Source organism: Candoia aspera, chromosome 2 (genome assembly GCF_035149785.1).
Source record: "Candoia aspera isolate rCanAsp1 chromosome 2, rCanAsp1.hap2, whole genome shotgun sequence".
In the NCBI taxonomy this organism is placed as follows: Eukaryota; Metazoa; Chordata; class Lepidosauria; order Squamata; family Boidae; genus Candoia; species Candoia aspera.
In genome coordinates, this window is record NC_086154.1 from 132,116,531 (window position 1) to 132,142,708 (window position 26,178).

General features: G+C 42.9%; 1 protein-coding gene across 1 annotated transcript in view; it reads left to right on the top strand.

Moving 5' to 3' along the window:
• The first annotated feature begins 7,105 nt into the window (after nucleotides 1-7,105).
• Nucleotides 7,106-26,178, top strand: part of ACVRL1 (activin A receptor like type 1) — a 38,478-nt gene continuing 19,405 nt past the window's right edge. Inside the window, exons 1-7 of the mRNA XM_063293637.1 lie at nucleotides 7,106-7,183; nucleotides 15,875-15,955; nucleotides 19,930-20,154; nucleotides 21,390-21,601; nucleotides 23,344-23,443; nucleotides 25,181-25,327; nucleotides 25,638-25,913. Of these exons, the coding sequence (XP_063149707.1) occupies nucleotides 7,120-7,183; nucleotides 15,875-15,955; nucleotides 19,930-20,154; nucleotides 21,390-21,601; nucleotides 23,344-23,443; nucleotides 25,181-25,327; nucleotides 25,638-25,913 (1,105 nt within the window). The 5' untranslated portion in view covers nucleotides 7,106-7,119. The remainder of the gene's footprint in view (nucleotides 7,184-15,874; nucleotides 15,956-19,929; nucleotides 20,155-21,389; nucleotides 21,602-23,343; nucleotides 23,444-25,180; nucleotides 25,328-25,637; nucleotides 25,914-26,178) is intronic.

Below are 26,178 nucleotides of genomic sequence, written 5' to 3' on the forward strand. Positions count from 1 at the left end.
TTTGCAGGGGACAGCTCTCGAGGTATCCCCTGGCTGCTGGGTTGGATCCGCAATTCTGCTCCCAACAGAATATAATTTTACCACTCAGGCCAACCATGTGAATCCAGCCACCTCGGTCTGTAATTCCAGTCAGCTGTGGCTTAGTCAGCACCTCATGGCCAAGTGGCCAAGCAAAGCACGATCGAAAGGGCCCATCCAATCACTGGTGGGTCTGACAACTCCTGTTAGTCAAGCAACTTCTGAAAATGAAGTCCACAGCAGGGGAGAGGGGGGATGAAAGATGAAGCAAGAGGGTTGTATGGGGGATCATGGAAAACAACTGCAGAGGGGGCTGCTTGGACTTCAGAGGAAAAGTGTGTGTGTGTGTGTGTAAGAGAGAGAGAGAGAGAGAGAGAGAGAGCGAGAGAGCATGTGTGTACAGATCTTTGCTCCACAATAGGAAATGCTTTATTAGCTGGGAGTGGTGGAGTAAAGCCAAGCAGGAAGAGGCAGTAATAAGAAACATTTTTAACTTCTCCCACATCCAGATCTTGCCAAACCGCTGCTTTCAGGCGACAGGCTAAGAGGGGGGCTGGAAATCAGATCTCATCTTCTATTCCCGCCCCCCCCCTCCACACACACATCCTCTCTTCTGCCTGCTTTTCAACACCCCATCCTCCCTGAGAAAAGCTTTAGCCAGACTGAGCTTTGAGCTAAATCAGGGGAAAATGTTCTTTTTTTTCAGTTGGGAAATCTAGGGGAATGGGGAGGGTGGTCAGAACAGAAGTCCGTGACCCCCTCTCAGGCTAGGCACAATCAGAGCAGAACGGGGACTTGCCCAAGGCAGAGAAATTAAATACACCTTTCCAGAAGGAGCTTCAGGTTTGATCCTGGAGGAAAACTTCACTTCAGAGGAAGAGTTCATCACAGCCTGCCAAAAGCAGGAAAGCAGCAGGATACAGGACGTGGTCAAGCTCTGCTCCCCTCCCAATACAAAATCTTCCGGGTAAGTTGCAATCAGTGTTTCTTTTTTTGGACTTTTCTATTTTCCTCTGGCAAAATTTAAACACTCCCAAGCAATGGAGGAAAATACCCCCAACTCCTGAGCCCAACTCTTTCAGCATCAGGCCTTCTGCCGTAGCGAGGGAAAAAATATCAAAATGAGAGAGACAGCCTAGCGGACTGAAGTTTCCCAGATAGGTTCTCAGATAATCAGTCGCAAGCTAACTTAACTGCTCCGCTTTTGCCCTTCTTCTGAATGACTGGCCGTTGCTTTGACTTGCCGAGCTCAGCTTGGATGAGGGATCCCCTGCAAAATCCAGGCAAGGATTTTACAAGAACAGCAGGCAACGGTAATGTCAGATCTTGGAAGAACACATGCAGCTTCTCTCACTACAGGCTGAAACTCGGAGTACACCTTACAAGGGGGACAGGTAAGGATTCCCGAAAGGGAGATCATCCAAATCTGTGGAAAGGCTGCCAGGCCATCAGCAATTAAAACCGAAGGCTTGTATAGAGTCTATATCTTGGGTGGTGGCTGATTCATTTTTTAACGGATTTAAGAGGGATCGTTCTTAGGTTAGAATACCTCCAAAAGAGCAGCACCGTGAAGTACTAAGGAGGGAAACCCGGTCACTGCAGGCTGTCTCCTCAACATTCCAAGTGTAAATGGCAGTTTTTACTTATTTGTTTTATTTTATTTCTCAAACTTGTGGTACCACCCATCTCCCCCCAAAGAGTGGACTAGTTTTTGCAGAACTAGTTCCGAAGAAACATGGTACAGATTTCTGTAATGGTAAGCTAGCTCCAGCTGCAATAAGTGTTGGCTCTTTCTTCCATTCCTCTTTGTTATCTGCTCAAAACGTGATGCCAATTTGTCGGGCAACTGTAGCAACCAAACAACACCCCCCCCCGCCCCATCAATATTCAGGCATCCCTCGGAGATACTGCGGGTTACCACTGCAATAAAGCGGATATCGCAATACAGTGAGTCACACGGATTTTTTGGTTTCCCAGTGAAAATAAAAGTTACGTTTACACTATACTGTACTGTTGTCTATTAACTGGGCAATAGCATTATGTCTAAAAAAACAATGCGCATACCTTAATTAAAAATACTTTATTGCTAAAAAATGCTAAGCATCATCTGAGCCTTTTGCTGTTGGAAAAATGGTGCCAACAGGCTTGCTCGATGCAGGGTTGCCACAAACTTTCGATCTGTAAAAAAAGCAATATCTGCGAAGCCCAATAAAGCGAAGTGCAACAAAACGAGGTATGCCTGTATTTGTTGGATTTGTACTTATTCGTGTCTATGCAGACTGGTTCTGGTTAGTATTTGGATGGGAGACTACCTGGGACTTCCAGGACCATAGGCTAGACTGGGAAGTTGAAAAAAACCAGCCAGGTACAAGGGAACATAGCATCACGCCAGGAAAATGCCTGAACGCAGGCACCAGGAGTCAAGCCTGACTCAAGGACAACTTACATTTTCCCTAAGCCAATCCTTTTTGGTGGAGAGTCAGGGCTTTATTCCATCAAGATAGTTGCAAAATGTCAAGGTGGTTGGCCACAGAGGAACAGAGAACCAGCACAAGAAAGAGATTTGTTAAAGCCCATTTACGGGAGGAGATAGCTTCAGAGAGAAATCAGCCCAGTGCTGGAGAAAGCTGAGGCCTTCCTCCCTGCGGACCACTCCTCTTTCTAAATCCTGACCTTCCTTGCTAAATTCAGATCTGCTCTGAGATTGTTGCATAGTGCAAATGCTGCCCCCAAGAAATAAAACAAAGCAATAAAATAATTAATTTGCTGCTGTTCAGCAAAAAGACCACATTTCTAGGCCCAGAGGTCTTTCAAAGATCTAAGGTGGAAATCCTACAGCAGACTGAGCTGACACAGAGGGTGCCTAGTCACTTTTCTCTACAGTAATGAGATAAAGTATGTGGCTATTTAAATTACAGTCACTCGGAATATCCACCTATTCATGTACATATTTGCAATATATTTACATTCTGTATCACATTTTGCCCTCTTCTTTTGATCCTTCAGCAGCCAGCTTAGTTAAGGATTTGTTGCCTGGACAAGTTAGAGCAGTGTTTCTCAACCTTGGCAACTTTAAGATGTGTGGACTCCAACTCCCAGAATTCCCCAGCCAGCATGGGGAATTCTGGAAGTTGAAGACCACACGTCTTAAAGTTGCCAAGGCTGAGAAACACTGGATTAGAGGATACAGAACAGCCACAAACTAAGTATGCGCTTCTTTTGAATAATGCCTTTTTAACTGTTTATGTTTTCTGCTACTGATTTGAATTTATTATGTAGAAATATAGTAGAAAGTTGTGTATGTACCTTCCTTATATATAAATGACATGTGCCTATTCAGGTAATGTTCCCTGTCCCTAGGAACTAGTGCTGAGGTCTCTTTTGAATACACAGATTCTGAGGCTATAAATCCTACCACTACTTCCGATATCTTAATATTACTGGTTTGTGTTTATTCCTCCTTCTTGCTGCACTGAGCAGCTGCCCCACGCTGGTGGTTCTTTCCACTTTTATGCAGAAAGTATCACCAGAAAGTGAAGAATTATGTGACCTAGAATGTGCCATCCTCTTGCTCATGCTGTAAATCCTAGAGGAACCTTCCCCAGCAAGTCCAGGAATTTGTGACTATTTAGGCCTGACACTTCTGAAGGTTGCCAACGGATGTCCCTATGGAAGGTCTTTCATTCTCTGTTTTCTAGATAAGGCTGTATAGATGGGGAGATGCCAGCAAGGGAACCTCTCCGATCCAACAGACTTAGCAGTGGTGCGGCCTTGCAATCAACCAACATTTTATTTTCCTCAGTGCAATGACACTCTGGGACATTGTGCAGATGGCAAAATGGTGGCCTCCTCCCTGCCTTGTAGCTTAGCATATCCAAATCAGAGGATGGCAAAGAAGGCCAGATCAAGTGCTGGTACCCCTTCCAGGGCACTTGGCTCATGGAGTAAAGTCTGCATTTGTCCTGATTATTCTGAAAGGGGTGCTGTCTGAACTGTGATAACTGATGGCTCTGGTAAATCTACATACCATCTGGAGATTCGGGATCAAGGCAGGGAACACATTTGCGTAAACACCTTCAAGCATAACCTCAGTAGATTCCTCCTGATAGTCCATCCTGAGTCTCCTATGCCCTCCGTGTCTATTCCCCTGCCCATATAGCTGACATGACCAAAAAGTGGGGTAACAAGGAGGGGATTTTTGTGTAAAAGGATTTAATGAGAATCTGTCAGTTCTAGTACTAAAAAACTAATTCCTGGACTTGGAATTTGTTTAATTCTAAGCATAAGTCTTTTAATCAAGTGCTAACTAGAGAATCTTTGGGTTCTAGGGGAAAAAATCAGAGTAGACCCCACAAAACCAAAATCTACCCATTCTTGGGAGGGTAGATTGAAAATCTGAAACTGAACAAGTCAGACTATTTTGATAGCACACTTAGCAGAAATAGTGCCTCTCCCCCGAAAGTGAATTTCAGCAGAAAGATGAATTTAATGTTTTACACTGAGATAAGAAAAATCCAGTATGTATGTTGGAAAGTGGTATATTTGAAAAGGATTTGGGGCTTCATCAGATCAGAAGTGAAACCTTTTCCACTTGCACCTAATCACAGAACAAACACACCCTGACAACATCTTTTTTCCCAGCAGTGTTCCCAGGATTTTGCCTTCGTGTCATTCCCAGCCCATGAGTGAAGTTGGCTAAAGTTGTCCTTCATAGTACAGATATTTGTTTTCTTTCTTCTGGCATCATTTATAGTCAGCCTCAAAGAGTGTAAAACCTATTAGGCTTGGTCACCCATTGCCTTGGAGGGGGATCAAGAAATTCTAATGGCTGGGAAGAGAGGTAGGATAGGGATCAACCATGGGGGGACAGCAAATCTCATGTTGGTGTTTTTTCTGCTGACTCAAGGGTGCATAGAGAGCACTTCAGCTCAGCAGTGGGCAATGAGGCCCAAAGCACTATGAGTCAGTAATTCAAGAGGCTACTGCAGTTCTAAACTGTACGAAAGGAAGGGTCCTTTGGTGAGACTTCCAGGGAAATTCTCTGCTGTCTCATGTTTTATGAGGATCTGCCTGCGAAGACAGTTCAAAGAGTTCAGCGGGTAAAAAGTGCTGCTATCCAGGGTTGGTAGGAGCTAGAACTAAGCTGTATAATCTGCAGTTCCGGGACCTCTAAACCTTTAGATACAATTTCAAGACCCCTTCAGAATTAGCCGCCACTTTCTGATTCTTAATGCATTAGAAAAATAAAATTAATAAGTGAAAAATAATTATAAACTGCTTTTAATTAATACAATGTAATTTCAACTGAAGTAAATCAATTCAAGTGTAGCTTTGGTTCCGGCCTTACTACTACTTTGTTCTGGCCCTGCCAATTTTGGAGCATGTATCCCAGTGTGCTTCTCAAACCCAAGTATGACCTTCAACCTGAGAAAAGTTGCACACCTCTGGGCTGGAAGTTTGAATGATATGACTGCCATCACCAGATCTTGCAACACTGAGTTGTACAAGCTGATTATTAGAGGATAAGCAATATAAGGAACCTTCTGGGAATATTACGTGCTTTGCCATATGAAATCAGTGGCGGTTCAGTTTGTAACTAAAACTTGTGGTTGAATTTCTTCTAAATATAAACTTCTGAACTATTTTGAAATTGGTATGTTTCCTTTTTTTAAAATAACATGCTTTTTTCATCTCTTCAATGCCCCATGTGATGACAAAATGGGCTGTGTTTGTTTTAATAGACATATCTAGTTCAGAACAGTTTATCTTCAATTTTAAGGGGGGGTGTACACACACACACATACATACATACATACATTTATCCTTAAATTATATATATTGGACAATTTTGGCAAAAAGATATGTGAGAATGTTCTGTCTGTTAAGGATTTCATGCCTTTCTTTTGGACCTCTTAGAAGAATCCAGCTGCAGGTGACAGAACGGTTTTATTTAGTCAACTGTGTATTAAATATTAGCTAATACCTTGCTCTTTGTTCCCCAGTGTCCCCATCCCCTTTTTGAATGTGACCTTAACTGTCTACACAATAACTGCATGCAACCTTACACCCAAAAAATATTCCTTGCCTTCAGATTAAAGTATGATTTGAGGTATTGTCAATGTGGTGAGACTACTGAAATTACAAGAATGGTGGGGTAAGATCAGGATGCCCTCTTCAGGTATGCATCTGGCCTTTAGTTATGCTTTCTTCCTTTCGTTGTTGTCATGGAGCGGAAGTATGACACTGCCTGGGCACTACAGCTGTGGGAAATTCTCCAGTTCTCTACCTTGAAATTTGGCCAAAAGTCACTTCTGCATACACACACACATACCCTGACTATCTGTTGTTAAAAGAGGAACCAAGTCATGACTGTTTATTTTAACATTAAAAAAGAGAATCAGCAAATTAATTTGAGGTTTTGAGACTGTCAGCCACAGAATTCTGTTCTGCATTTAGAGAGGATTTTTCCAAGGGCTCAAAGTGCTTCTCAGTAAGCTCTCAGTAATTTTATATTGACTGAATAAAGTATGCTTATGTTTTTACAAACTGAGGTGAGGGGTGCAGGCTGATAAAATGGCATGTTGAGTGGGCTCACGTCATGTGCCATACATGAATAAACTATAATTAGCTGGGTTCATGCAACAAAGAAAGCAATATGCCATGGCTTACAGACCACAGTGGCTAAGTTCACACATTACAACAAGCAAAAACTAAACAATCCAAAGTATGGTTTAGGGTTACGGTAAAGCCAGTCATTGTGTCCCATATGTCATATGAACCTGATACTCAAGTCATACTTTTAATTGCTGTGAAACCCTAGCACTAAAAACCATAAGAATAGCAGGTGGGGGTGGGGGAAACAGAAGTCAATAAAATATTAAAATCCATATTGCATTTAAACTTAAAGCTGTAACTTAGGGCTCTTTCTGAGTGGAGTATAGCATAGTTCTATCAACAAAGTGAGACGACCCACCTACCCACCCCTTTCTAGTGCATTCACACAGTTCGAAGAAGTGGAACAATCCTGCCAAATCTCAGCTTGCTCCTGCTTCCAGAGGTCATCCTGGGATATCATGTTGCTTAGCTGATAGATTATCACCTATGTCTGGAAGAGCCTTCAGTAGCAGAGTCCCAGGCTTAATCACCAAACATCTCCACTTAAAAGGTATTGGATAATGGGAAGAACCCAGCTAAATGGGTCCTATATTGGCTTCGCTTTTGTCAGCTACCCATATTTCTATTGTATAAAAAGGAGAAATTGTGAATGTACAAATTAGAACCAAGTCACATGAGTAAATTGGCTCGTACAAAATGTTTGACTGAGTCTGTGCAGAAACCTGGCTGTGGTTGAAGCAGCTGTATGATTACTTAACCATGAAGCAAACTTACAATCCTCAAACCACATTTAGTACTCCACCATTCCAGCAGCTTCATGAATGTGAAACGGGACTCTGGTACAACTTGAAGATGATCACGTTAGCATTCTGACCACCAATGAAGCCAATTCTCGCTTGGAGCATGTATTCAATGTATTCTGAGTTATTTAAGGATAAATTTTAAAAAGCACCTCAGATATAAAAATATATGAAAAGGCTTATTTAATCAGCATGCATATTCATTGTGTTCAGCATCCTCCTTCTCATGTCCCTCTGAAAAATCCATAGACCTGAATTTGTGTTGATCCCATAAACTGACATTTAAGATGTGTGCTTCTTCAGAACCTGGGAGTTGTCCAAGTACCTAGGTAGGGTGGTCATTTAATCACTGCAAAAGAGAGGAGGGGGGAATGAAAGAAAGTTCATATTTGTATATTCTGATATATACATTTCTCTCTCCCTCTGTCTCTCTCTCTCTTAAATGAAAACAGACTAAAATCCTGGTTCTTAAATGCATGAAAAGTTAATAGACAGTTTTTAAGCCTTTAGGGATTTATTTCTGAGAATGTTCCATTCTGAGGTGAAATGCCATGTGCTTCTCCAAGTGCCATCTGGAGTACTCACCCTGAGTAGAAAGTCAGATTATAAATCAAATAAATAAATAAATACCTAGATCCAAGAAGGTGAACAGATTATAAGTGGTAACCATATAGTATAGTACACTTAGATATCAAGAGTTATTATACCAGCTGCTGTCTTATCTAGACTCCCTAAATAGTATACCCTCCAGATGTGCCCTGAGCCATCCCAGTAGATAAGGGGAAGGGCAGGGGAGGGGAGACTCATCCAGTGAAAAGGTGCAATCATGCTGAGATTAGAAAAATCTCATGAATAAATGGGCTATAAAAATTAAGAAGAAAGATTCCAGTTTCATTTGATTTTACAGATATGTATTAAATTTTACATGTATAGAGGGCACTGGGGGAATTTAAGTAGTTTCAATGAAGTTATGAAACCATTTCTCTGTGCTGTATAGGTTGTGGAACACTATGTTTTTCAGAGATGTTTAGATCAGACTCTGATTCAATGTCAGAATGTGCTCCATAGTGCTGAGTTCCAAATATTATTTATCCCCAGGCACTGTGGTTTGTAAGTTTCATCCATAGCTTCCTTTGTTTTCACAGAAGATAAAATAGTATCCCCACCTCCATGTTTTTATGTTTTTCTTCTCTCCACTCTTTGCAAGATGTAATTGCCCAATGATTTCCCAATTTTTGGAGTAGAATTATAGAAGAGTTTGATTGAAAGAGGAGACACAGAAGACAGTTGACATGAGAAGGCGCCTCTTTGGCGTATCCTCTGGGGACTCCAGTGTAGACACTGTCTGTGAGAATTAGAGCTCAAGCCAGTTGTGAAAGGAAGAGGTCACTGAATTTTGCATTGAAGGCAGAGGAAACTGGGAACAGCTGGAGGAAAAGGAGAACTCAAGTGTTGAAGCTGGTGAGCTGTCCAAGAGGAGGAAAGAGAGAAGAAACAGAGAACAGAGGGGGAGGAAATACAAGGGGAAAAAAGAAACATGGGAACCAGACAGACTTCTCTTGTCATCTAAAAAATTGGCCCTAAGGTGAATAAGTCCAAGGAGAGAGTGTGCCATAATCTGAAAATAAGCACACACAAAAAAGAACTCTTTGGAAAGTGGGAACAGCCTAAGAAGGCTTCTGACAGATTCTTCCACTTCAGAGCAGTCTTTGGCAAGGTCCAGTAAGCCGTAATAAAGTTTGTTTGGCTATGGGTTAGCGTGAAGTGTACATTCATTCACTGCAATTTATAAACCATAATTGACAGTTTATTGCTTGTTCAACACACCGTGTTCAACAATGGTTAATATAATTGAGGATCCATCGATCAGGGACTATTTAATATAAGCTATGGCTTGCATGAGTGCAAATGTAATAGTGCTAAATACTTGTTAAGGTTTGCAAGGAAAGTGAGTTTGTGTCAGAGAAGAGACAGAAACACCTGCACTGATTTACCAGGAGATAGCATCCTACTCCATGCAGGACTTTGATAACAGTGTTCTTTTCTGAGCTCAATGTTTATAGGCCAATATTGTTTGAAAGTTGGGTCTGTATTTTTCTTTCATCAGCAGGAACAAAGCCAGCTATTTTTTGTGGGGTAGTTTGTTGCCCTGCTAGGCGGCCTCATGGCTGGAGCCATGCTGGTTATGTCTTCCTCCAGTAGATCTTTACAGACTTATGGATCTTTCTTTATATGTCTCCGTTTCCCCCCATCAACAGCAGAATCTAAACAATCTTGATTCCTGTCCAGCCTGCAACGCCCAGACTCCAGGCAGGAATTTTTGAATGGCAGGAAACTGAGACTTAGCTTGTTTGTTGTGCTAGGAATCTGTGGGTGAAACAGAACAAAATGAGCCCTGGACTTTCAGGACCCACATTTTTCTGCATTTACAAAGAGGAAGGTTGCACGAGTTGGAAACAGATTGGGCAAGGTCACGACTCTGCTGGATTTAGTTTGGCAGGAGTTTCTCTTTCACAAGGAAGTGAACAAATAAGCAACCCCCTGCCCTCAAAAGAAAAAAAAAAATCCTTTTTGCTCCTATCTCCTCAGTGGAGCAGCTGGAACATTTTTGGATTCTGGCAAAGAGTATTTTTATATCCTTGATGAGCTTGCTACAAAACCCCCAAGTCTCTCTCGAATCAACAGTTGGCCTCAGTTCATTAAGATACAAAGGAAAGGTTGGAACAAAGCCAGAAGTACAGCAAATAGCAAAAAAAAATTTAAAAAGTTCCATCACCATCACAGCAGTACAAGGGAAACCCAGCATCTTTTGAGGCCAGATCCTGCCACTAAATGGCATTTTGTCTTCTGGGTGTGCTGAAAGAATAGAGAACAAAAATGCAAAAGCTTAAGGTTTACAAATGGAATGGATTGTGCAAACATGCCCTGCACATTCCCTCTTTCATGACAACCAGGTTTACTAAAATCATTAACAGCCTTCTAGTGCACCATCTCCAAATACTGCTGATTGTGTAGAATGGAGATAGGCAGTTGAATACTTTATAGATTCTTTGGAATATTGTTCATATAGTCTCTTGCCACTGGCCATGCTAGCTTGAGCTGATGGAAATTCAAATCAAGAATATCCTGGAATGCAGGCAGACACCCAGTTAGTTTTCCCTGATGTACAGAGGAGCCAAATCAGCTGCTGCTTAAAGGTCTGTCCTCCTCTTGCAAGCACAATGGCAAAACAGTTTCCCAAGTTCTCCATCCAGCACTTAGGATGGTCAGATAAGAAAAATAAGAGCTCTCCTACACCATTAATAATTGTGCAAAAGAGGGAATCTTAAGAGTTGTAGCTTGTCACGTAGGAGGTGGAGTCACCCTATCAATTGGAAGATGATAAAAGTATTCTCTGATGTGAGTTTACACCTGCTCACAAAATGAACTGAGGACCCCCACTGAGCAGTCACCAGCATTGTTCTTACTAGCATGCTAGGTCTAAGCTTCCTCCTCCTCCTCCTGCTACTCTGCAAATTTTCAGGCAAATGGGGAACTTCTGTTCAAAGCACAGAAATGGCTGAGTTTCAGTCTGTTGTACTGTGTGGGGCTTCTGTTTGGTCATTGAAGGAGATGCCTGCTTTGCCCCACCTCCCACTCCCTAGTTTTCATCCATGGTAGAAGAGATAGCAGGACTTGAAAAAGGGACCAAAATATAGGCTCATCAAGAGAAGGTATGCCACCATAGCAGGCAGATGAAATGCCAGCACTTGAATTTTCCTTTTTGTTTTAAAGTAGAAGTAGTTTGCTTGCTGTTGTGAGACCAAGTGATTGGTGTGTTGTATTTGATTATTGACCAACAACTGATTGGCCAAGACAACTCTGTGTTCATCTGTTGACAAGGTAAGAAAGTTCTCACTGGCTGTGGGTTCCCTGCAGAGAACTGAAGACTTGCAGAGAAGTAAATAGAGGAAGACACCCCCGGTGTTTGCTACCGGTAGCGTGTTCCGGCCCTCTGCGCTCAGACCCAGGCCCTGGTCAGCAGATCCATAGGGGCCCTGGTTTCCGGCTGCTGCTTTTTAATGCCAGGTCAGTTAATAACAAGGCCCCCCTCATATGTGACTTGATCACTGAGGAGGGGGCAGACCTGGCATGTATTACCGAGACCTGGCTGGGCGCTGAAGGGGGGGGTGCCCCTTTTGGAAATGTGCCCAGCTGGGTTTACGGTATGGCACCAGCCAAGATCCCAGGGCAGGGGAGGAGGGGTGTCTGTTGTCATCCGAGAGTCTCTTGTGGCCTTCAGGGGCCCTGTTCCACAAGTGGCTGGCTGTGAGACCCTGTTCTTCAAGTTGGGTTCCCGAGAACAGTTGGGAGTGTTGCTCCTGTACCAACCTCCCTGCTGCGTGGCAACATCCCTGCCTGAGCTGCTTGAGGCCATCTCAGGCCTGTCCCAGATAATTCGGGACCCGACTCAAGACAGTGGTCACACCCCAGACTTGGTTTTCTTGTCAGAGCAGTGGCAATGTGATCTGAGGGGAGAGTTAGATCTGTCCCCATTAACATGGTCAGACCATACCCTAGTGGCCCTGAGATTCTCTTATGCCACCCTCCTCCGCAGGGAGGCAGGACCCATTCGATTGGTCCACCCCCGGCGACTGATGGACCCGGTAGGGTTTCAGAGGGAGCTGGGGGTTATACCCAGTGTTCTGCTGCATGGTCCAGTGGAGGCCCTAGCTGCAGCCTGGAATAGGGAGGTGGCCGGGGCCTTGGACAGGATTGTGCCTGTGTGGCCTCTCTTGTCTCATTGAAGTGGTTTACAGAGGAGTTGAGGGTTCTGAAGAGGGTTAAGAGACGCCTAGAGCGCTGCTGGAGGAAGACAAAGACTGAATTAGACCAAACACAGGTAAAAGCCGCCATTAAGGCCTACCTTGCGGTGATAAAAGTGGCGAAACATCAGTATTTCTCCACTCTTATTGAGTCTGCAGAATGCCGCCCGACGGCCCTGTTTAAGATCACTCGATCCCTTTTGGGGGAGGTGGGTTCAGTGACCCACCTACAGGGCCGTGCAGAGGAATTTGCTGAGCATCTGCAGGACAAAATCGCTCGGATCCGCTCCAAGTTGGACTCCGGGCGTGAGGCGTGGTCTGGAGAGATACCAGGGGAACAGGCTTACCCCGTTATCTGGGAGCAGTTTGATCCTGTTGGACCTGAGGAAGTGGACAGGATCCTACGGACAGTAAATGCCATCACATGCCATCTAGACCCATGCCCCTCCTGGCTAGTAAAAGCAGGCCGGGAGGTGACATGTGGTTGGGTCCATGCGATGGTTAATGCATCCTTGGGAGAGGGGGTGTTTCTGGCAACCTTTAAAGAGGTGTTGGTACACCCCCTCCTCAAGAAGCCATCGCTGGACCCTACTGTTCTGGACAATTTTCGTCCAGTCTCCCACCTCCCCTTTCTGGGGAAGGTGGTTGAGAAAGTGGTGGCTTTGCAGCTCCAGAGGGTCCTGGAGGAAACGGATTATCTAGACCCCTTTCAGTCAGGTTTCAAGCCCGATTATGGGATGGAAACGGCATTGGTTGCACTTATGGATGATCTCTGGCGGGAGCGGGATGGAGGCAGTGCATCCATCCTCGCTCTCCTTGATCTCTCAGCGGCCTTCAATACCATCGACTATGGTATCATTTTGGGGCGGCTCAGGGAGTTGGGGGTGGGTGGCGTAGTCTTACGCTGGTTCACCTCCTTCCTCCAGGGCCGATCCCAGTCGATGTTGAGAGGGGAGGAGAGATCGGCCCCATGGCCCCTTCTTTGTGGGGTGCCACAGGGATCAGTACTCTCCCCTCTCCTTTTTAATATCTACATGAAACCGCTGGGCGAGATCATCTGTCACCATGGGATGCTGATCATCAGTATGCTGATGATACTCAATTGTATATCTCCATCCCAGGTGAAGTAAGTGATGCCGTGACCACCCTCTCCGAGTGTCTGGGGGCTGTGGTGGCCTGGATGGGGAACAACAGGCTTCAACTGAACCCTGGTAAGACCGAGTGGCTGTGGGTTAATGGTTCTTCTGTATCCGGGACATTAACATCTCTGGTTCTGGATGGGGTTGCACTGCCCCAGACAGACCTGGTGCGTAACTTGGGGGTCCTCCTGGACTCACAGCTCCTGCTCAAAGATCAGGTGGCAGCCGTGGCCAGGAGACCCTTTGTGCAGCTACGTGCTGTGCACCAGTTACGCCCCTTTCTGGACCAGGAGGTCCTTCAAACAGTCACTCATGCCATTGTTATCTCTCATATAGACTATTGCAATGCGCTCTACATGGGGCTACCCTTGAAAAGTATCCGGAAGCTCCAGCTGGTCCAGAATGCAGCTGCACGAGCTGTTTTTGGTGCCCCCAGAAGGGCACATGTAACACCACTGCTGCGCGAGCTGCATTGGGCACCAGTTTGCTTCCAGGTCCAATTCAAGGTGTTGGTTATTACCTTTAAAGCCCTACATGGCATGGGGCCAGGTTACCTGAGGGACCGCCTCTTCCCCATTACATCAACCTGTCCCATCCGATCGTGCAGAGAGGGCATGCTACGAACCCCGTCTGTAAAAGAATTTCATCTGGCGGAGTCCAGGAAGCGGGCCTTCTCCACAGTAGCTCCCGCCCTGTGGAACATGCTGCCCCCGGAGGTGAGATTGGCCCCATCGCTCCTGGCCTTTCGGCGGAGTCTGAAGACCTGGTTCTGCCGCCTCGCTTGGGGTGGAGAAGGAATAGATCTACATGGGGATGGTTGCTATAGACCACTCCTCCCACACTTGGACTGTTTTAGATTCTTCACCACTTGGATTATTTATTTTTACTTCTATTTATATTATTTTTACTGTATTTTACTCTTTGTATTTATCGTGATGGTTTTAATCGATTGTTGTAAACCACCCAGAGTCCTCCGATGGGATAATTAGATAAATAAATAAAAAATAAGTAAATACGCCAGTTGTCTTATGGTTTTGGTAACCCACTCAAGTGCTACTTCATTTTAGTTGTGAAATTAGAAGACTAGGGACTGGTAGTCTGAAAGTACTCTTATGAATATTTCTTAATAACTGAAATGGTAGATCATTTGGGGCCAGGTTGTTTGAGGGGCTGCCTCTTTCCCATGGTTTCTGCCTGGCTGGTAAGAGCTGGCAGCATTGGTATTGAACAGTGCCATCTATCAGGACTCAGGAAGCGTGCCTTCCCTGTCACAGCACCTTCCCTCTGGAATGAGATCCCTCCAGAGATTTCTGTGGCTCCCATTCAGATGGTGTTTCGGAAGGCCCTGAAAACCTGGCTCTTCTTCCAGGCTTTGGGGTGAAGTGAATGGGGCCCTCTTGTTGGATGAGACTATTGATTTGCCAGATGCTTTGTGGCTTATTTATATTGTATTGTGTTTTTTTATCTTGTTACTTGTTTGGTATTGTGAGCTGCCCAGAATCATTTTGGAGTTGGGTGGTGCCTAAATCTAATAAAATAAATAAATAAATCTTACTACACAGGCCATGTGGACCCTTGAGTATCTAATACCAGGATCTCTGATAGATTTCATATTCCATTTGTTCATTTGATACCAACTTTTGAGCCCCCGGTCCAAGTGCTCTTACTTTCAGGGGTTAAATGATGTCCCAGTTGTAGAACACTCTTCCCAGAAATATTTACTATTGTGCCTATTCTTCTATTTTTTAACAATATCTGATTAATGAAGTTATGGTTCTTTGGCCTGGTGCTGCAGCTGTGTTGTACTGATGAGGAGCAACCATTGTTCAATAGTACCAAATGTGTTTGGCAAGCAGAAAGTCCCAGATTCAGTCTCTGGCATCTCCAGTTTTAAAAAATCAAGTAACAGGTGAAGGAAAAGACCCTTCTCTCTCTGAGCCCTTGGAAAACCATTGTTAGTCTGAACAAGCAATACTAAGCTAGATGGGGAAATAGCTCAATCTGGTAGAGGGCAACTTCCACCAGATGTTATGACCCATTGTCATTTTTATGTTTTTGTTTCTAAAAGACTTGAATGCAGTTATATACAAAGTTAGGGGAGGAAGGGAAGGAAGTGATACAAATTGATTGGGTCACTCTCAGCTTCACTGGCCCTATGATCAGGACAAGGATTGGTTGTCCATGAATATTTGCACAGAGATAATTATCCTAAGTCGATTTAAGTGAATGTGTCTTGCCTGGTGCATTTGTTTCCTTGGTAGATTTCCTTGTTCTCTTTTTCTGATTATTTTATTTATTTATTTGCTGTTTTTTCTTTCTCTCACACGCATGGATGACCATACTCTGCACGTTTTTCTGTCATTAAAAAAAAAGGATGTGTTATGTGGAAATATGCACAACACATATCTTTAATGTGACAAGTTTTATTACAATGTGTGTTTGAAAAGTGCTTATTAGGATCCTTATTAGTAACTCATTTTGTTTTTTCATTCTGCAGAGAAAATGCTATCGCAAAGAACTATCACTGGCCTTTTATTGGTAATTCTGTGTCTTGCAGGAAACATCACACTCACAGCTGGTAAGAAATATTTGAAGGATAGAGAGGCTTCTATAGAATTACATTGTTTTGGTTTGTATTAACATCTATGAGTTTTAGAGAAAAATATTAATGTCCAGCTCCACTGTCATTCACAAATATTGTTCATTTTATGTGCTAACCCATCATTTGCTTCTGCATATTTTGTTGAGTCAGCTTCAGTTGGCTGGCTTTATTCATGGTGTTAAGACATAAACTATGACTTACAAATCAGAATGGCTTGGTTCATACATCCTGCTAAGCCAAAACCAAACAAACCACATTAAGGGTTAGTGCAATGTGTGAATTCTTATTGTCTGAAGGTCTCCTATTGTAGATGGCATAGAGAATGGCCTTGAAGGACAGTGGGAAGATCCATTACCAAGGAAACGATCAGACAAGCGTGGCTTGAGCCCATTTCAAGAAACAAACTTAAGAAAATGCCTCAGACAGGCCCCTCCCTAATTCACATGAAGATAAAATGAGGGAGGACGGAAGCACATGTCATTCTGTTACTATGACTGTTCTAATAAAAATATTTATGAGAATACTACAAATACAGATGGCATTTGTTTCTTAATCTGGTCTACCTTATACGGCTGACACCTATTCCTCCAAAAGATCCTTCCCCTTCTTCCTTTCTGCCCCATGCACTTGCAACTATTTGCATGCACAATTGTCTTGATTTTATCAGATCTCTCAAAAACCAACTTTTTCTGTGAAATTGATGGAATCCCTTTCTATGACTGTAACTGTAATTTAGCTGGTAACTTTGGAAGCTTCCAGCGAGCTATTTAGCCACATTCACATAATTCTATGAGCATTCCCAGCATCTTAATCTTCATTTCCACCACTTCTGTCATTTTCCTTTCCAGAAAAAAATCTATCTGTGCAGTGTTTCCTTGTTTACTCCTTGCTTGGCATAGCATCCCATTTCCTGTGCTGTTTTCCGTAGGGTTGAAGTTTAGAACATACAGCCTTGTGGTCTGTGAAATGCCATGCACATAGATGTGGCTGTGTTACTATAGCATAGTGAGCACTGATTAATTTCTGGATAACTATACCCAGTTTCAGGAGAGGATAAAAAGGAGGGAGTAAAATTGAAGCAGGAAATGATTAAATTTACAGTATTACACTCTCCTAGCATATAACTGAGAAAGCTGGAGGATCATTATGAAAGGCTTAAACATCGATGCCCAGAACCTAAATGTGGCTCTTTCTTAATGAGATGCCTTTTGTGCTTTAAGAGAAAAAACTTCCAGGAGGGCCCCCTGAAGAAATCACCATTAAAACGTATTTTGTGTTTTGGAAGAAATGAAAGACATGGACACAGATCTTAAAGTTTCCTCCTCAGCATCAACTGGGCCAGGCTAGTATCTGCCAGGATGAGAAGCAATGGTCCTATTGTTTTACTCTCCCAGTACTGAACATGCCCCTTTTAACACTAGTAATTGATAGTATCTTCCAGAGTTATCCAACCATCATTGTACAAAGTAACAATAACATGGACTGGCTTTACAGTACTCCAGTGATGGGTGGGTGATCCTAGGAAGTCACTTTTGTGGAAATGACCCATGACTGATTTTGTATACTTTTAATGGTTATACTGGAACACTTCATTGTGCTTACTAAAAATAATGGGCAGGGCAGACAGATAGGGTTAGAACCATCACTATTTTCTCCTCTTCCATATCAATTTTTTACTGTAAGCCACCCAGAGTTGCTCTTTGAGTGGGACAGGTGGTGACTAAATTTGCATATATATATATATGCATATATATATATGCATATATATATATATATATATATATATATATATATATATATATATATATATCAATCAATGGTTTGATGGAAAAGCAGAAAAGCATGTCAGCTGGGAACAATTCCCCAGCAGCTTCTTTCTCACATTGCTACAGTGCTAACAACAGTTTGAGCAGCAAGAGCCAAGCAGAGGACATGGAGACAGAGAGGGAGGGAGAGAGGGAGGGAGGGAAGGAGGGATTGAAATGTTACTCTGCTTCCTATTCACCTCTGCAAGTTGAATCCAGGCAGACTGTGTAATTGGTCATTACAAGAAAATAACACATTTTTCAATATTGAATCCCAAATTGCTATTGCCTCTGACAAGCAACTCTTTGTCATCACTCAGTGATGTAGAAGGCCTTTCCAAGCCAAGTGCAGGGACTGGTTCTTTGCACCAGCCTCTGCTAGGAATGGAGTCTGGGTGGGAATTCCAATTCCAGGCTCTGAAAAACATCTTGAAGTAGTGACTCAAGTGGTGGATATTCCCAGTTGGTTATTGCCTCTATTCTTGTATTGTGCCTTGCCTTTTTTCTGGGACATTCAAGGTAGCATTATCAGGTACCCAGAGAGCTTCCATCCATCAAGTATTGATCCAACCAAAACTTGCTTCTTGTCTCCTCTATCATTACTGCTTCTGAAAGCATTTATCCCTAAATATTGGTTGGCCCAAGTAGGCAAAAAACCCTTTCTGGCGCAACGGATGTCAAGGCAGACCTTCAGGGCACATCCAGTATAACTACATGACAGTGCAACCTCCCAGATACATTTCTATGCACAGACATACACTGAGTCCATATCCAACCCATTTTTCACAAAACATTGCCTCTCTCCCATTCTTTCTTGGTGTCAGAACTACAGTGAAGTGGTCACCCATTTCATTGTTCCAAAGTCTGCTATATCTATGTCCATATCTTGGGCAGATCATGATGGGATGCTTATGTTTCCAATGTTTATCTTACCCACCATATCAATATGTTTATTTAAGATCCAAGGGGAAGGAATTAACATGTAAGCAGTTCACACATCTTTTTTTTTCAGCACAGGTTTGGATAGCGCATGCACTATGTGGGAGGCTTGTATGCATAAACTTTGCAAAATTCTTGAAATGTGAAAGGCACACATCCGTCTCTTTGCATAGTCTTATCCTATGTTGTCACTTCAGATATTATCCCACCCAGTCACCACCACTATATTTCCTTTTTAACTTTCCACCATTTCTTAAAGATGGATGGAAAGAAGGTAGAACTTGGGCTGTTCACTGAATAAGATTGCATCATTTGGAGCTCCATAAAATGTGCATCATTTTATTTATTTGTTTGTTTGTTTGTTTGTCAAATTTTACCACTACCCATCTCCCCCCTAAGGAGGGACTCATTTGGAAGCTCTATAAAAGTTAACAAGCTGTATTGCATATTGCAAGATCCATTGTAACATATCCATTGTACAACTCATCCAAGAAAACACACACACACACTCATAATTTCCTGCACAAACTCATGCTCCCATGAACTCCATGGGAGCATGTGCACCCATAAACCCATACAAATGGACAGCCTTCTTCCCCCTAAGTCATCCATTTAGACACAAACAAAAACATGGATGCACTTAGCCCCTCCTCCAATCCAGTGGTACATATACACCCATACACCACATAAAATCTCCCCACCACCATACATACCCCCATACATGCCACCTACAAAACACAATTGTTCCTTACGTATCTGTGCATGCATGCACCCTGAAAAATCTTCATTGGAAGAGGCAAAGGAATCATAGATTAAAAATAGCTCTGTTTTCACTCTCACTACCACTGAAACGCAAATGGTTACCTATTGCTTCCTTGTAGCAAAGGAGGGGAGATCGATCCCACTGGTCCACCTGGGATGTGAAGTGCTGAGGCCCAAGGGCCTGGTAGGCAGGTGGAGATTTAAAGAAGCTGGCAAGCATATGGATGCAAACGTGCATATTAATCCATGGTCTGTTTAACCATAATGTATTAAATAAGCCAAAAGAGCTGGGTTCACCCAACACTTTCAACCAACACCAACCAAATCCTACTTGTGGGGACCCAGCCACTAAATACTGTGTAGCTCTTGTATTATTTGATTTAGAAGGCATACGAACAAATAATATAACATCCATGAAATACATTGCTTTCTTTTGTACTACAGGTCAGCCAAACTGTGAATGTATTAATTCAATATGTTCAGAAAACCTCACGTGTTCAGGAGATTGGTGTTTTGTAAGCAAACACTGGCAGGACGGAAAAATTATCCATAAGAAAGGCTGCCTGAAGGAAGAAACTGAGTTATGCCGGGCCTCTATCATAAAAAACTATGGCATGAAATGCTGTCGGGGCCACATGTGTAATTTGGATCTTTCCATCCAGCTAACAGGTACATTCTTACCTGCTTATATGAAGACCATTCTCCCCTAGACAGGACCCAGATTTTGTGCTTTTTAAATTCCTCCCCACACATTCTCACTTACGATTACAAGGCAAGCAGCTGTAGTCTTTTCATTCTTGGATGAAGTGAGATGCCATACTTTTCGTGAATGCATTAGCTAACCAATGTTATTTAATTTTATTATTTTGCTTTCTTTTTAAGCTGTGTTATTAGCTGCCATCGTCATCTTACTTGGGCAAAAGAAAGACAAAGAGATAAATCAGATTAGTTTTTTTTAAAAAAGGACAAGAGTTTTGTTTTTGCCAACTAAAGAAACCATCTTCATTAGGGCAAATAGAAGTAGATCCCTATCTCTGTTTTTGGGATAATTGAGTTGTTTAGCAAATTATTAACTTAAATCAAAAGTGCTATCAAGGATTGGTTTGAAATAAACAATAGAACAGAATAGAACAGAACAGAACAGAACAGAACAGAACACAATACAATACAATACAATACAATACAATACAATAGGTGGACTCTGTAACAAAATCTTTATTTATTTATTAAACAAATTTATAAGGCCGCCCAAATCACACACTGTGACTCCAGGCGGCTTACAGATGTCCTGTACATCTCATAGCAAGAAGACTGAAGTTCAGTTTAGTCATGTTCTCAGAGAAGCTTCCCAAAACCTTGCTAAAATTGACTGAGGGAATGTATGTAAGTAGAAACAGATGAAATGCTTGTTTGGTGTCACATGGCCTGCATCCACTTTTTTTAAATGGGGGCTAACATGTTCTTAGACTCCCTCCCCTTGCACATGCTTCTGGTCAGCATCAACACAGAGCGAGAGCCTTCAACCAGGGTCTTACCAGGCTTTCAGGAAGCATGAACTGCATGTTAATTTTTATTAAAGCCAACTTGATGGCTTTGGTTTTGTGCAGGAGTTAGGGTCCCAACAAGGTTAAGAGCCTGCCCTGAGTGCTCTTTAGGTGCTAAGCTTTCCCACTTTTTAATAATCTCTGGGCACCCTATTAATGCTATTATACCTTCAGAAGAAATAAAGATCCAAACACTATATGACTTCCTGAGTTATGGAGTAAAGAAGAAATGCTGCTGCCTCCTTCCAGAGAGATATTTCCATTTGTTTAGAATAACTGGGATGCCATACATGGCTAATCTGTAAGACTCGTTGCCATTGGAAAAGCAGTAGTAACCAAATGGATTCCTCTTCCAATCAGGTGAAAAGCATGAAGAGGGCCCAACTTTGAAGAATCTTCTCCTGATGATCCTGGTTCCACTGTTTGCTATTTTGATTCTGATTGTATTAGTTGGTCTCTTTGTCTGGAAGCTGGCCCAGAGACGGCGGAGACACATGTCTTTTGGGTCTAATGAACTGGGGGATGTGGATTTTATGCTGAAGACCTCTCTGGTCGGGGACAGCACCTTAGAAGTAAGTATGCTTTAGGAACGGCATTTCAGTGCCACTGTGGTTAGTTGCTCACATAACTCTAAGCCAGAATTGTTTTAATGATGACAGGTTAGGTTCACTTATCATTACCTGCACTTGTATTGATTGCCTTGGGCTTGTTCAGTCTTACCGCTGTAAGTAGTTTATTATTATTAAGTAGGAAATACTTTCCAATCTAAATTGTTCAGTGTTGCTTCCTAGGCTGATTTGCCCCCAGCCGTTACGACAAAGACATCTGGCTGTAGTTATGTGTCCCCTGCTATCTTTAGGGCTTTTGCCTTTTCCCATTGGAAGGATTCTAGAGATCCACTGAAGTTTCTTTCAGAGGTAACTCTGGTATGAACCATGAAGGACAGAACTGTTGTGAGATGGGAACCCAGAGAAGAAGACTAAATCAAAATGAGAAAAGTGCATTAGAATAGTTTCTGGCTGGTGTTAGAGCTTGAGTTTTTTATTCCTTCCAGCCCAACAGAATGCTTGGGGGTGGGGCGGAGAAGGTGAAAGGTCCCCTGTGCAAGCACCGAGTCATGTCTGACCCTTTAGGGGAACACCACTTTTGCAATGTTTTCTTGGCAGACTATAGTGGGGTGGTTTGCCATTGCCTTCCCCAGCCGTCACCTTCCCCAGCAAATGCTAGAAAGGAATTATACAAAAGGGATCGAGACTCTGTCTGTCCATTGTCTTTCCATCAGCAGAACAACACTCTGAAAAATGGACAGATTAGGATGAATTTGGTATGGCAGGAAAAACTGGCAAAAGAGATATTGAATTTGAAAACGAGCCAAGTGGGAGTTGCAGAGGAAAAAGAAAATCCAGGAAAAAAAAATTCCCAGTGTATCCCTACTTGGGCAGCTGCTTGGAATGCTGCTGATTGCTCCATTCTAAGCCTCCCTCCCTCCTGGTTATGTGGCCCCCAGCAGAGCATATGCACCCTGCCCTGTTCTTGCCATGCACACATATACCCAAAAAGGTATGGCATAGAAAGGGAAAGCAGAAACATACACAGATGCGACGTATTACCTCATTACATAGGAGAAAATACAGATACCTCCTGTGCAGTTACCTCCAGTTGCCATTGCAGGTAAAGGGGTTGGAAAGAATTCCAGGCGTGGGGGGAGAAGCCAGCAAAAGAAAGATCATGGTCAAAATGGGCCAGATCCTGCCAGGGGCTGCAGAGGGAAAAATCCTGAAAAAAGTTCCCAATTCATTCCTGTGACAAAAGTAATTACCACATAACACTGCCAACCCCTCCATTCTAAGCCCCCTTCCTTCTTGGTCATGTGGTCCAGAATGCAACTTATTAAGGAGTTGGAAGATCCAGAAGCCGGGCTTGTCCTGTTTTCCCTACATTGTTACTCTCACCAAAGCATACCTCTCCACTGAGAGCCAGTTTGGTCTAGTAGTTAAGGTTCTGGGCTAGAAACCAGGAGGCCGTGAGTTCTAGTCCCACCTTAGCCATGAAAGCTGGCTGGGTGACCTTGGGCCAGTCATTCTCTCTCAGCCCATCTCAGCGCAATGTAGACTAGCCTCTGCGCGGTGCACCCAGGGCAACGTGACTTGTCACAGCTAAATAGTCTATATATTTGGCTGCTGGACCTCACAGGGATTTTCCAGCAAGAAAACAAATATCATGAACACCGAACTGCTATGCCATATGATTAAAAAAAAAAAAAACCTCTCCATCCATTCCTCTAAGATTTTTCACATGTTTGAATTGTATTCAGGTCTTGCTGAATGATGACTGCACTACTGGAAGTGGCTCTGGGCTACCCTTTCTAGTCCAAAGAACTGTGGCTCGGCAGATCACCTTGGTTGAATGTGTCGGTAAGCCAAGGAGGGAAAGATATGTCTGAATTGTCACCAGCAGAGAACTGCTGAACCTGTTGGAAACAAGAATACACAATACATCCCAGTTCTCTGATAAAGTATACACAGTTGAGCCATCTCTTTCTTCACAGTTGTCTGGCATTGCAGGAATGTACAGATTGCTGGGCTGTAATAGTTAGGCAAGTGCATGTGGCGTATGTGTGTCTGGCCTGCACCTTCAGGACGCTTCCCCACAGCACTCTTTCCACTGCACAATCCCTCCAAATTGTTTTGAAGCCAGAAATCACTCCTGTCGACCATTGATCAGTGTGGCAGGCAGGGAACACCAAGACTCCATCAGTGTCCATTTTCCGGCTGACAAAAAGGAAGAATCAAAGAAGGCATTCAGTCAGTGCCCCCAGTCAGATCATGGCAGGTTCTGAAGCAATTGAACTCTGAGCAGACCCCACCCCCAATTTGCAAAAAGGAAAAATTCAAAATTGTTAGCACTCTCCCATCCACATTTTAGTGCATGTTGTATTATTTGATGATGATGATGATGATGATGATGATGATGATGATGATGATGATGATGATGTATTTGTAATGGGGTGAAGCTGCTTGGCTACCAAGCATTATTCCCCCTCAGAAATCTCACCTAGAGCTGTGAAGGTGGCATGACATCACTTTATTAATTTTGTAACCAGATGCTTTCCCCAAAGCTCCTAATCATGGTTGTTGGCTGCACTGAAGGTTGCTGGGATGAAGAGGAAGACAGACAGCCTTGAAGCAGTCAAATTTCCCCTGTTCCTGTAAACAGAAAGAAAACTTTTCTTCCACACTGGATTATCCTACTACTAAAGCAGAAATACATTAACTCAGTTGCTGAACATAGAACACATCATGAGAATACAGAGGTGCAAAGCTGATTCTGTATTAGGGCAAATAAATATTCTGTCTTCTTTTTTTTTTCCTTTTTATAAGAACTTTATTCAATTTCAAAATATATAGTTAAAATACAATAGAGAAAATATAGGAAAGCAAGAAGATAGAGCTAAAGAAAAAAGAAAGAATGCAAGGAATAGTTGTTCATAGACCAATTGAAATACCAGATACTCTTCCTGCAGCCTGAAGTATTCTGGTCCATTAACAGATACTTCACGTAAACTTGTTAACGTTATTACTTGGTTTTGAGCCATTTCATTAAAGACATTTGTTTCTGTTATCTGCAAGCCAACCCAAAATGGAGAATAAACCTGCACTTGGGTTGATCTGAGATATTGAGAAGAAAATTCTTAACTTAATGGATAAGCATTGGGCAAGGAAAGAACTGCGTATCATCTGCTAATTTTTCTGTGAAAATATCTCTCTTTCCCAGTTTGCGACTAGCAAAATGTTTTGGAAATATATATTTGAAAAAGAAACTTTTATGTTCTGCTTTCGATCATCCTCTGAAAGTTTTGTTCTCACACATTTAAAAGAAATAGCATTTAGATTCTGAATGGGGTGTATATTTATCCATAGCAGTTTGGGAAAATATGCTAAGAGAACCACTATTTCTGATTAAATGGATCAAGAGATTTTTCATAGTTGGCAATTCCTGCAGCTGCTCTGGTAAAAAATGAGTCATGGATGTTAGTCGTTTGAATGCTAACATGTTGTCTAATATGGGAAACATCAGTCAGCTCAGGCAAGGAAGCATTCATGAAGGCAAGCAAAAGAGTTTGAAACTTATGTTCCTCTCCCCCACAACAGGCAAAGGACGCTATGGGGAGGTGTGGCGTGGTACTTGGCATGGGGAGAATGTGGCTGTCAAGATTTTCTCTTCCCGCGATGAACAGTCATGGTTCCGTGAGACAGAGATCTATAACACGGTGCTGCTGAGGCATGACAACATCTTGGGTGAGTGGAAACAATGCAGAAATTCTCCAGAAATACAGCAGATAGCAAGCGGTCCTAGGCAAGCAAATGGGTGCAGTATGTTATAAGACCCGTGAAGCTGATGCATTTCCTAAATTTGCACAAGAGGTTCAAAGAGCTGAAGGAGTTTTAAAAGTCTCTGTCTCCTTTACACACGCACACAACACATAATTTACAGGTATTTTGATAGCTTCTTTGGCAATTTTGGTATATTCCTTCCTGCATCCTGTATGCCAATCCTCACCTCGCCTGTGTTTTGCCCCTGAGCTCTACCCTCCTTCCCTGACCACAGGATTCATTGCCTCAGACATGACATCACGCAACTCAAGCACCCAACTCTGGCTAATCACCCACTACCACGAGCATGGCTCCCTCTATGATTACTTGCAATGCACAGTGTTGGACGTGGAGACCTGCTTGCGTTTGGCCACCTCGATCATCTGTGGGCTCGTCCATCTGCATGTGGAGATCTTTGGCACCCAGGGCAAGCCAGCCATTGCTCATCGGGATCTGAAAAGCAGGAATATATTGGTCAAGAACAATAAACAGTGCTGCATTGCTGATTTAGGTGAGTGGATTTCAGAGATGCTGATGTGTACCTTAAGGGCAGAAAAGTTCTCTAGGGAAAGTAATCTGAGGAAAGTTCTTATCTCTGGTCCTCAGAACTCCCAAGTCATTAACCTAACAGCCTTCTGCAATCTGGTTGCCCTCCAAATGTGTGGGCTTCAATTCACAGAATTCCTACTGAGAATTCTGGAATTAAAATCGATACATCTGGAAGGCTGGGGGAGCCTGGCCTAACTTTATACTTGCCATCCTGGCTCTATCTTAAA